The sequence below is a fragment of the Colletes latitarsis genome, chromosome 3, assembly GCF_051014445.1.
Source record: "Colletes latitarsis isolate SP2378_abdomen chromosome 3, iyColLati1, whole genome shotgun sequence".
Taxonomy (NCBI): domain Eukaryota; kingdom Metazoa; phylum Arthropoda; class Insecta; order Hymenoptera; family Colletidae; genus Colletes; species Colletes latitarsis.
In genome coordinates this window covers 42,064,665-42,077,138 of record NC_135136.1, presented here as the reverse complement: position 1 = coordinate 42,077,138, position 12,474 = coordinate 42,064,665, and the positions used below count along the sequence as shown (strand labels likewise).

The 12,474-nt window shown below is 37.7% G+C and overlaps 3 protein-coding genes and 1 long non-coding RNA gene across 4 annotated transcripts; 2 read left to right on the top strand and 2 right to left on the bottom strand.

Moving 5' to 3' along the window:
- The first annotated feature begins 74 nt into the window (after positions 1-74).
- Positions 75-1,477, top strand: Med7 (mediator complex subunit 7). The gene is made up of 3 exons (XM_076762638.1): positions 75-880; positions 942-1,094; positions 1,169-1,477. The coding sequence occupies exons 1-3, from the start codon at positions 551-553 to the stop codon at positions 1,367-1,369; spliced, it is 684 nt and encodes a 227-aa protein (XP_076618753.1). The 5' UTR covers positions 75-550; the 3' UTR covers positions 1,370-1,477.
- A 386-nt stretch (positions 1,478-1,863) lies between these two features.
- Positions 1,864-5,895, bottom strand: Cass (apoptosis inhibitor cassowary). Its single transcript, XM_076762632.1, has 9 exons — positions 5,675-5,895; positions 5,247-5,408; positions 4,989-5,154; positions 4,722-4,882; positions 4,444-4,641; positions 4,175-4,366; positions 3,706-4,089; positions 3,474-3,627; positions 1,864-3,392 (listed from the first exon to the last, which is right to left on the bottom strand). Exons 1-9 carry the CDS (start codon positions 5,747-5,749, stop codon positions 3,304-3,306), a joined length of 1,581 nt encoding a protein of 526 aa, XP_076618747.1. The 5' UTR covers positions 5,750-5,895; the 3' UTR covers positions 1,864-3,303.
- A 588-nt stretch (positions 5,896-6,483) lies between these two features.
- Positions 6,484-8,219, top strand: LOC143340393 (uncharacterized). The gene is made up of 4 exons (XR_013079425.1): positions 6,484-6,889; positions 6,983-7,236; positions 7,309-7,715; positions 7,788-8,219. It is a non-coding gene; the product is annotated as an uncharacterized LOC143340393 (long non-coding RNA).
- Positions 8,220-10,520: 2,301 nt separating this feature from the next.
- Positions 10,521-12,330, bottom strand: Wal (electron transfer flavoprotein subunit alpha wal). Its single transcript, XM_076784364.1, has 4 exons — positions 12,101-12,330; positions 11,407-11,736; positions 10,885-11,337; positions 10,521-10,814 (listed from the first exon to the last, which is right to left on the bottom strand). The coding sequence occupies exons 1-4, from the start codon at positions 12,140-12,142 to the stop codon at positions 10,638-10,640; spliced, it is 1,002 nt and encodes a 333-aa protein (XP_076640479.1). The 5' UTR covers positions 12,143-12,330; the 3' UTR covers positions 10,521-10,637.
- Between the last annotated feature and the right edge of the window lie 144 nt (positions 12,331-12,474).

The following is a 12,474-nucleotide window of genomic DNA, read 5'->3' as shown; positions in this document are numbered from 1 at the left end:
CCTGTTGACTCATTTTAAAAAAACAAGATGGCCGACTCGAAGGCTGCCTTACATGTTGTTTTGCTCTTAGTCAGCAATATTTACTTCTCGCAAATTTACGGTAAATAGTATCGCACCGAGTGTATACGAACTTCGTGAATAACTTTACAGTTCCAAGTAAACGAATATCGATGTACAAGTATGTCGTAAGCATTGTGAAGTCGCATTGGTCGTAACTTAATACTCGACACCGCTGTGTCGTGTGCAAGGCCAGATCGTGCAGTTCGGTCTTGTAATGTATCGATATCGTTTTTTCGGTCATGTACTATGTTTGCTGTTTTAATGATCATTTTATTAATATCGGACAAATTGAGTATCGTCGACGAAAAAAAAAGTAACAACTGGGCGCGAAAGTATGCACCTGCGCACTGAAGCTCGACACTCCGATCAGTTTGACAACAGTCTTCCCCTCGATCGAACTTAACCTGTCTTGTGCGCGTCAAGAAGAAGTGAAGTTCGAGCGTAGCTGTATCATACCTCTATTAAATAACGCTGATTTGAACCATAAAAAATGGCAGCCCCCGAGGCAATACAAGTTAGCTCGTTACCATTGCCTCCGGTTCAATATATTAATCTGTACACGGACGAAAATGTCCGTCGGGGCAGAGCACCTCGTCCACCGCCGCCAATACACGATACTTACTCGATGTTTGGAAATGTATTCAACGCGGACGACACAATCATCAGACCCCTCGAAGCTCAGGGAATTAAAAGGTTATACCCTCAACATTTTGATCGTCGACGGGAGTTGAAGAAACTCAATCACTCTCTGCTTGTTAATTTTCTGGATTTGATAGATCTGCTCGTACAATGTCCTGACAGTCCAAGGCGAGCTGAAAAAGTAAGTATTTGTATGAATTTATCGACGAGACGTGTCTTCATCGTTAATTCTATTGCCATAGGTGGAAGATCTTAGCCTGCTGTTCATTCATATTCACCATTTGTTAAACGAATTCAGGCCACATCAAGCTAGAGAAACATTACGCGTTATGATGGAATTACAGCGTAGACAACGTATCGAAACTGCGCTCAGGTTTCAGAAGCATTTAGAAAGAGTGTGTTATTTGTATTAAAATATTTGGTACATATAATGAAAATCATTATACTATAACTGGGCATTTTGTTTCAGGTTCAAGAAATTTTGCAACACGCGTTACAAATGTTACCAGATACTTCTGAGCTGGATTCAAACCTAGCAATAAACACAGATGCTATGCAGTCTGTTGATAATTTAGGATCTGAACAACAGACTTCGGATCCATGCAGTCCTAGTGATCGCATAATGTGCAAAGTAATAGATGATATGATCTCATCAAATGGACTGTTTTAAATAATAGATTTTTATAGATTTACATTTTTAACAACTTGTAAAAACTGCTGTAATTATAAATGTAACATATATTGTAATTATAATAATTCTAAAAATATAACTAGTTTATTTATTAAATAATAAAAATGAAAATAATTTTTGCCTTTTTGTATCACTCTTTCATTTAGTTTATACGTCATACATACAAACGGGACACAGTACAATTCAGGTGAATGTTTTTTATTTAATTAATATTCAAATTAATTTAATAAAATAATGTTTACATACTCGAAACTGTAATAATTGTAAACATTATTTCAGGAATACAATACATTAATGGGTACAAGTAAATTTTTAAATAGATATATATATAATTGACAAGCGAACAATACAAAACATTTACATTAAATATCAATTTGGAACACGAACTTTCAGTAAGTATGAAGTTTTACAAATTTTTAAATTGGTTGTATATAGAAATATTTTACATTATTGGGCATAAAAAATACAACATATTATGCAATAGTAATGTTTATTACGTTAAATGATAATATATTCATGAATTATTATTATTACAGAATTCTTGTTTGATGGTGGGTAGGAAAAGGACACAAATTATTTGTAAAACTCACCTTACAAAACAGCTACCATCAATACATAAATAATAGACAATATATAGTTGTCCATTGGCTCCTGAAAAGAAAGATAACATTATAATCTCTCCTAGTAATCCTCCCCAATGGACCTATAAACAATCTGTAATCAAAGAACTATTAATTCCGCCATGTTTTGTCACTGTTGGGTCACCAGACAGCTAACAGCATTTCTAAAACAAAGACTGTATAATGAATTATCTTCGTTTCCACGCGATCGGAGAAACTTTCAGACTTTTAAATCGTATTTTCCACTGTATCACCAAGTATAACAGTCCTTTCACTTTCGATAAATAAAGAATCAGCCTAAATATTTAATAATGGAATAATATAAATCTATTTGTATATATGAAAAACAGTAAATTCATATAGAAATAAATCGTTTAAAAAATGGAAAACAGAATTAGTCCTCGAGTTTCTCTGATTTAATCGACCGTTTCTGATTCCATTGCTTCATCCGTGCCCTTCTAGTTGCTCTGATCTTTGTTTCCTGTTGACAAAGAAATAATAGAAAAGGAGTAGGATAGAACCAGGGGATAAGGGAATACACTTTGATACTATTTAAACGTCCAAAATTATTGTAGAAGAGAAAAATTGTCTGTCTTTTCTAAACATGCGTGACACCAATGTCCATGTCATAGCACAAGCCAGTCATAGTACAGTTTTAATTTTGAAATATTCAGTTTCGAATATGTAGCACTCTTTGTTGCAACGCCGGATGTTTCTTCGACCTCTTTGAATGGTTAACATACTGTTTTCACACCTTTTTCTCTTCATTACTTTATGTTCTACCACCAGCTAAGGTACCTGTGTTGATGCTACCATAGCATACACTTTCGAAATCCACTATTATTCTTGTAATTTCTCTCAATGTGCTTATTCACTTTTAGCAAGTTCAGGTCTCTCCAAATCATAATTATCATTTGATTTAACGATGAATATATAAAAAACAACTTCTTACAACACCATGAGTATATTAGTCACACAAATGTTCTCTTCTTTAAATGTCAATAACTTGGTAAAACAGTGATTTTTCACTGTGTTCGGCAAACGATTGGTTCTTACGATTTTGTAATTGAAACTTGTATAGGTACTTAAAGCTTTCACAAAAACACTTTCTTTACACTACGTTTATAAAACAAAAACAGTTACATTTTCTTTGTCACTTCCCTTAAGAGCACTCTCTGTAAATAGTCACTTTTGTTTTTCGTTTGTATATACATTTTACAGGCCTGGTATAGTCTTTCATATTATTGCAGCTCTTGCTATTTCATATTTTTAACAATTAAAGGAGCAAAGTAGTTAATAAAAATTTTTTCTCCATGTACCACGACCTCTTGGTCTGTAACCACCTCTGCCGCCTGACCTGTTTCCTCTAAATCTACCGCGACCTATAACGCAAAAAAAGCTCTAAATCATAGATAACCCTAATACAAATAATTACTGAAATAATAAATGATTTTTATAAATACCATAATTTGATGATATGTTTGAACTGTACTTTCCACTAGGTGGCGTATATATTTCTCTCTTACTTTTATCTTCTTTACTACGTTTATTTGAGTTACTGTCATTGCCAAATGTAATTGGTGTGTGTCTCTTTTGAACAGACGAATGCTTTTCATTCTAGAATGACGCACGATAAAATTACCAAAACGATTGAGATTACGTACATTTCTAATACTAAATTGGTCTCGTATTTACCTTTTTATCGTTGACCGATGTCTTCCACGAAAGATGTATAACACTTTTAAAGCTGGGTGGCGAATGAAATAGATCTTTAATTAAAGTATTAATATTATTCGTCGTTTTCAAAGCAACAACTTTTAACTGATTTTCTTCCGATTTTAATTCTTCTTCTGATTTTCCGCTAATCGCTTCCCGTAATTTTTTTATGTAACCTTGAATACCACGAGCAAAATACTGTAATCTTAATCTAAATTCCTTAAGCTGTTCTGGATCTTTTATTAAAAATTCCGGTGTTTGTTTGCATAATTTATGGAAGGCATACATAAGACATTCAACATGACTAAACTGTAGTTTTGGTACCTCAGTTATTTCAGTAGCTGGTGGAAGTGGCATATATGTCTAAAGCAAAAAATAAAATATAATCACTTCTCCCGTGAAACTTTAAATACACATATTTCTAGTACGGAAAAGCGTTATTACTCACTATAAGAGTATTATAAAGTTGTTGTACTTTCTCTTCTGGCTTATCAATTGTCCCACAAAATACAGTTAATTCAGCAAGTAGTTTTAATAATTCTAACTGTATGTCTCTACTATCTGGTGCAGTAATTAAAGAGAGATGTGGTAAAACTTGCATACAAATGTAAGAAACAAATCGCGATGAATCTATTTGAGACTATAAACGAGAGACTGTATTATTAGGTATTCAAAAGGAAATACATTTTTATTAATAAATATAGAAGCTATACTCACGCTAAAAAATGGAAGTGCATGTTTAATGCATTGTACAAGCCTATTCCATTGTTCAATATTAGTGTGTTTAAATGGTTCGGATAATTCAGCTTGCTCTACTGTAATATCTACCAATTCTTGTTGTCCACTAACTGTCGAGCCTAATCTAGTCCAAGCAAGGATTTCCATAATACTATGAAACTCATCAGCAGTAACATCCTGTAAAAGTGAATGTTTTACAGATACTAGGTAAGATACAATAAAAATATAATCATACATACTGTATATAAGAATCTTACTTGTAATACTTTCTTGCACTCTGAAATTAGCAAATCTTCTGGTTCCTTAATGATAACGTCATGACCTATTGCTTTCAGTTTTGTTGCCAAAAACTTAATGCAACGTTCGCGCGTTCCATCATCTCCATTAATAATTTGACTGAAAAACCCACTTATTGTACCTGAGAACAAACAAATTACACAAGATTATAATACCGTATCTTGTCTGAGATTCTCATTTAAAAATACAGACTTTCACATAGACCTATTAATAAAATATATCTATACCTTTTGGATCAGATTTCATAAGAGACATAACACTATTATGAACTACAGCTAACTCAGATGGTTCTTGAGCTTGAAGTAATTGAGCTAAAATGTCTGCAATTCTAGCCGTATGTTCTTTATTATCTTTGCACAATGCAGGTAAGTCTTTAATAGCTTGTTTTCTAATCTGTAAATAAATTATATATATATCACATAAATATCTTGTCTACCAGGTTGCATACACATTGTGCATGAGTTTGCAATAACAATAAAACATACGGCCATGTCTTCATCTTCGCACAAATCTAAATGAGCATCTATAGCCTGATCAGCCAATTTTGGAAAATATTTAAAAAACCTTGCAATAAATTGGGATGCTAATCGTTTTTCCTTTGGTGATCCTTTTACTGCTGTTAGAATTTCTAAGTACTCCTTTTCATGCTGTAACATATAAAAACAAAAGTTTATTTTTGCACGCGCGCGCACTCACACTATTCACATTCAATGATGCATGATGCCTTCGTTCTCATCTATGAATGTATGTGTGTGTACGTGTAAATATTTAATACAGTCAAAGCATTTCAATTTTATAGAATTTCGAAAATTAAAGAACAAGATGCTCTTATTCCTATAAACACGTATAAAATTGTAGAAGCTATACTGAAATAAACGTGGTTTAATATAATATAACCAAGTTCGTATGTTACCTCGGCCAATTTATCCTTGGCATCAGCTAAAATGCCAAAATTTTTGTATAACTTTTCAATACTGTCTGTACTCATGTTAAACTCTTTATGTAACTTCTACACTCAAAGACACAAGCCACATAAATACGATCATGTACTTAAAAATCAGAAATCTAGCCGGCCACGCACCACGCCAAGAAACGATAAAGATGGCAGCAATTCCATGTATATACTTATGTACATGTAAGTATACCGAACCAGTGTTACCAAACTGCAAGCCGGTGCACCGAACTACCCCACCATTTACGCACACGAATGTACAGCCATGCGTACGTGAGCTGCTGCACTTCGGGCAGCTTCAGAAATTTGAGAAAGGCGGCGAATGTGAGCCTTTCCTTTTCATTCTTGAAACAACTGGAATTCAACTTGCATCAAGAACGAGAAGGAAAGGCTCACATTCGCCACCATTCTCGAATTCTCGAAGCTGTCCGAAATGCAGCAGCTCATGTACACATGCTGTACATTCGTGTGCGTAAGCGGTAGGGTAGTTTCCCCTAGACACCGGCCTGCCATCCGGTAACGGTGGTCCGAACCAGAGATGCCAGATTGAGCACCGGGTACACTACTCACTCTATGCCAGATCACGCATACATGAGCTCGAGAGTTTCGGAAAGTTGACAAAGGCACACTGACATATGCCCTTTTTCTCCGAAGCTACCTGAAGTAATTTCGGACCGCCTCGTGGGAGTCGGGAGAGAGCCGCCCAAGTTTGTCGTGGAATAGTTCGTTATTGTCAACGATAGATGGCGCGTATTTCCCGACATCAGGCCCTCTGGTGCTAAAATGCCCAAGTTTGTCGAGAAATCCATCTAGCATGGGCGATATGAACTATTCCACGACAAACTTGGGCGTTTTAACACCAGAGGGTTTGAGGTCGGGAAATAACTGCCATCTATCGTCGACAATAACGAACTATTCCACGACAAACTTGGGCGTTTTAACACCAGAGGGTTTGAGGTCGAAAAATAAGCGCCATCTATTGTTGAAAATAATGAACTATTCCACGACAAACTTGGTCGGCTCTTTTCCGACTCCCACCAGAGATGCCAAAAAGGCACCGAAGGTGCTCTCTCACACTATGTTAGATCACGCATACGTGAGCTCGTGGAGTTTTGGAAACCCGACAAAGGCAAAATGACGCATGTCCTCTTTCTCGATTCACCGAAGCTGCTCAAAGTAAGTTCGAACCGTCTCGTGGGAGTCGAAAGAGAAAGGCTCACACTTCCCTTCTCGTTCTTGCACAACTAATATCCGACCTCCCGTCAACAGGTCTCCACTGGCCCCTGCTGACCGCTGCTGACCACTCCTGGAATTTCTGACAACGTATAACGATTACAACTGGCTACTGTTAACCTCTCCCAGCCTCTGCTGGCCTCTGCTGACCACCGCTTATATTTCTGACAACGTATAACGATTACTACTGACTTCTGCTAACCTCTTTTGGTCTTTGCTGATCTCTGTCAGCCTATGCTTGTCTCTGCTGAACTTTCCTGGCCTCTGACAAACTCTACTGACCACTACAGGTATTTCTGATAATGTATAACGATTAATACTTACTACTGCATGCCCCTACAAGTCTCTGCTTGCCTTTGCAGGCTTCTGCTTGCCCCTACATGCCATTGCTGGCCTCTGCTGAACACTGCTGACCACCCCTGATGTTTCTGACATCGTATAGCAATTACTACATGTTACTGTTCGCCCCTGCTGATTTCTGCTTGCCATTGCATGCCACTGCTCGTCTCTGCTAACCACTGCTGACCAGTACTGACAAAAGTACAGAACTCCCGACAACTTTTGACACCATACAGCAACTGTTACTGACTGCTCCTGATTACTGCTTGCCTCTGCTGGACTCTGCTGTCCATGGCTTATATTTCTGACAACCTATAACTATTACTACTGACTTCTGCTAACCTCTGTTGGTCTTTGCTGATCTCTGTCAGCGTGTGCTTGTCTCTGCTGAACTTTCCTGGCCTCTGCCGAACGCTACTGACCACTGCAGGTATTTCTGATAATGTATAACGATTAATACTTATTACTGCATGCCCCTACAAGTCTCTGCTTGCCCTTGCAGGTTTCTGGTTGCCCGTGTATGCCTTTGCTGGCCTCTGCTGAACACTGCTGACCACCCCTAATGCTTCTGACATCTTTTAACAATTACTACATACTACTGTTCGCCCCTGCTGATCTCTGCTTGCCACTGCATGTCTCTGCTCGTTTCTGCTGACCGCTGCTGACCACTCCTGACACTTCTAACAACGTATACCGATTACGACTGGCTACTGTCAACCTCTCTCAGCCTCTGCTGGTCATTACTAACCAACGCGTATATATCTGGCAACGTATAACAATTACTACTAACATTTGCCAACCTCCGCTGACCTCTGCTGACCGCTGCTGACCACTCCTGATACTTGTGACAACGTACAATGATTACTACTGGCTACTGCCACCCTCTGCTGACCTCTCCCAGCATCTCCTGGCCTAAACTGGCCTCTGCGAACATCTTCCGACGTCAGCTGACCATCGCTGACCACTGCTGACCGTTGCTGACAACGTGTGACATGATGTAATATAATATAATATGTTTATATGTATTAAAGTTTTGTATAATGTAAATTTATGTCAATAAATGATATAATTTAAAAGATTTCTATCTGTTCTCATCATTTTTGACCGTTCTTTCCCTCTCCAAATCATTCCCTTAGTTATAAGACTCGATCGACACTCCGTATCTTTAAAAATTTTCTAAGTTCTTCGGAAAGATTTCAAATCTCCCGCCGCCAGAAAATTTCTGCGAATTCCTGGAAATGACGTCATTTCTAGGAATTCCTGAAATTTCTCGGAATCCCTGAAACAGATCGGAAAACCCTGAAACTTTACGGGAGCCCTGAAAATTCTTGGAATCCCTGAAATTTCTCGGAATCCCTGAAATTTCTTGGAAGTTTCAGGCAGCAGCTGCGGCCTGAATTTTTCGGCAAAAATTTTAAAGAGCCCCCCCTGAAATCTTTCCCGGGCACTTCGAATTTCTCTGGAAGCCCGGGCCTTTCATCTCTCCTGCCAACCGTCAACCGCCAGTGCCTCGTGCTAGCTGTGGGACTTTGAAATTTTTCCGCCAAGTGTTTGTTGTTCTCCTGTCAGCCGTGGGACTTTGAAATTTTTCTGGAAGATCGTCGCTGGCGCCTTCTCCGCTCTCCGCCCATTGTTGTTGTCTCCTGTCGGCTGTGGAACTTAGAAATTTTTCGGGAAGGAACTCCCGAAAATTTTGCAGCGACCCCCCCCCCCCCTCCCACTGGGTGGGAGACCGCCAGCCAGACCTGGCCGGACCCCCACCCCCCCTCCAGGGGAGGACCAGCTCCTGCCGGCTCCGCTGCTGCTGGAGATGTTGCTGCTAGGAAGGCATGTCATGAAATGGCCCATTTAGAGTTGGGTTAACGAGTGTATATATAGAAACGAAGGCCCGAGCGAGCACTTGTGAGAAAGCCCAGGCGGCGGCAAATTCGAAATCTTTCCGCGGGACTTTGAAAATTTCTGCCTCTGGCAAGCGGCGCAATATTTGAAATCTTTCCGGGGAACTTAGAAAATTTTTGCCTCTGGCAGCTAGTACGCGGAGCTGGCGTTTGCCTATCGACCGTAGCTATGCCGCTGACGGTTTCAGGTCCATTTTAGACTTAAAAATTTTTATCTCTGGCAGCTAGTACGGGAGCTGACGTTTACTGAATGAATGAATAAGTATCTCTAATCGACCATAAGTAAGACGCAGATGTTTTATGTCCATTTTAGACTTTGTTATCACGAGGAAATGAAATGGGAAGGGGTGGCACGTATCTTATAAGTAAGGGAATGGTTTCGAGAGGAAAGGAAAGGTAGAAATGATGAGAACACATAGCATTCTTTGAAATTATATCATTTATTGTCATAGATTTACATTATACAAAACTTTAATACATATAAACATATTATATCATATTATATTGTGTCACAAGTTATCAGCAACGGTCAGCAGTGATCGGCAATGGTCAGCTGACGTTGGGAGATGTTGGTAGAGGCCAGCTTAGGCCAGGAGACGCTGGCAGAGGCCAACAGAGGAAGGCAGGAGTCGTAGTAATCGTTGTACGTAGCCAGAAATATATACGGTGGTCAGCAAAGGCCAGCAGTGGCAAGCAGAGATCACCAGGGGCGAATAGTAGCATGTAGTAAGCGTTATACGATGTTAGAAACATCAGGGGTGGTCAGCAATGGTCAGCAGAGTCCAACAGAGGCAAGCAGTAATCAGGAGCAGTCAGTAACAGTCGCTGTATGGTGTCAAAAGTTGTCGGGAGTTCTGTACTTTTGTCAGTACTGGTCAGCAGCGGTCATCAGAGGCAAATAGAAACCATGAGTAATTTGCAGAGTTCAGTAATGAACTCTAGGAAAGGCAAGTAAAAATACCTGGGCAGTCGAGATTCCGAATCGTATGCCGTTGACGTGAGGTCGGATGTCAGTTGTTCAAGAGCGAGAAGGCAAATGTGAGCTTGCCTCTCTTAACTCCCATGAGACGTGTCCATGGTGCACCCGGCGCTTCGTCTGGCATCTCTGGTTTATACCAGAGATGACAGATCACGCGTATGTACGTGAGCTTGTAGTGTTTCGGAAAGACGACAAAAGTAAACTGACTGCTCTCCTTCAAGAGTCTCATGCTCGCACGAGGCGACCCGAAATTACTTCGGGTATCTTCGGAGAAAGAGGGAATTTCAAATTAAAACTAAAACCATATACTATTGAAATTATTATTTCGAGTGAATATTCATTTCCAAATTTAAAAGAATTTTCATGTTTCTGCATGTAAAATAATATGTTAATATATTTGATGAGCTCTTTGTACATGTATATAATTTTTATAAAAATGGTTATAATAGAAATACATTTAATTTTTTGTTAAAATTTATAACTTCTCTGTTAGTTCAGGGACAACTTTAAACAGATCAGCAACTATGCCATAATCTGCTACATGGAAAATTGGAGCTTCTGGATCCTTGTTAATAGCAACAATTGTTTTTGAGTCTTTCATACCAGCAAGGTGCTGAATTGCCCCAGAGATACCCACAGCAATATATAGATCCTACGAAACACAAATTACATGTAAAATATTTTAAGAGCCATAGTAATAGCCATAGTAATTATATAATTACGGGAGCAACAATTTTTCCAGTTTGTCCAACTTGCAAATCATTGGGTACAAAGCCAGCATCAACTGCAGCACGAGATGCACCGACTGCTGCATTAAGTTTGTCAGCTAATGTGTACAATAATTTGAAATTGTCCCCAGATTTCATTCCTCTTCCTCCAGAGACAACAACCTTTGCAGATGTCAAATCTGGTCTATCGGACTTTGACAACTCTTGCTTAATAAATTCTATCAATTTTGGTTTGTAGTCACCAGCTGGTGCAGGTTCACATTTAGCATTACCTCCTTCCATGGGTGTCGCTTCAAATGCTGTACCTCTCACTGACACTACTTTTACTTTATCTTTGCATTTTAAAGTTTGAATTGCATTTCCTGCATAAATTGTACGAACAAATGTGTCTGGTGCTTTAACCCCAATGATATCACTTACAGGAGATACATCTAATTTAGCTGCAACCTTGAAAAAACGTTATGTATAATGCATATGCAAAAATAATAATTAATGCTTTAACATAAATATACTCACTCTTGGTAGCAATGCTTTACCAAAAGCAGTGGCACCAGCCAAAATATGAGTAAATTTATGCTCATTTTGTGTTGCAATAATAAGAGGAGTTAATGCCTCTGGAAGAAATCCTTTAAATGCATCATTATCTGCCACTAGTACTTTAGAAACACCATTTGCTTTGCTAACAGCTTGTGCAACTGCATCACATTTAGTTCCAGCAACAAGAACAGTGACATCTCCACCAATCTTTTTTGCTACACTTAGGGCATTGGAAGTAATAGGTAATAATGATTCATTATTATGTTCTGCAATAACTAATGTAGACTGGTAACGTGCCAATGAACCAAACTACAAACAACAATTGCTTTAATCAAAGTTCACATCAAATCATAATCATAAATTATAGTTGTAAAAAATAATAACTTTTTAAAATTACTTGTTACATTATGTATACTATCATAAATCATAAGTATAAATAGATCTATACATTTTTATACAAAATTCTAGACAGCTGTTCATTTACATTGCCAACGAAAATTTGTTTTATTAAAGAAAGAATCGTCTTAAAAATATTACAAATAATAAAAATTATTATTACGTGTCTTTTTGCATGAAAATGGATATTTTTAATTAAAAGTATGTTAAATATCAAGTGTGTATGGTTAGCACATAACAAATGAAGATCAAGATAGTTAAAGTTTCTTCTACTCACTTTTTTACTGACTCGTAACATTCTAAAATTCGTGGCGAACATTGTTTGCAATTAATTGAGTTTCTTAATTGAGTATTAAATAAAATGTAACTAATTTACATCTAGAGTTAGAGTCCAAAGTCCTTTAGTAATGGAATAACAAGTAATCCACATTTCTTTATCTATGCACACACGTACATACACGTAAAATAAATACAAATAATATTAAATACAATACATCAATATGATATAAAATAAGGACTAAATATTTATGTAGTCCTCAAAATATTAAAATTAATACTAGAGTTGCTACATTTAATTTTATTACAAAGAAAAATATTTCTTTTCGATAAGGAATATTTTAGAAAAACTACGTAAAGTAGTGGCATCTAAAA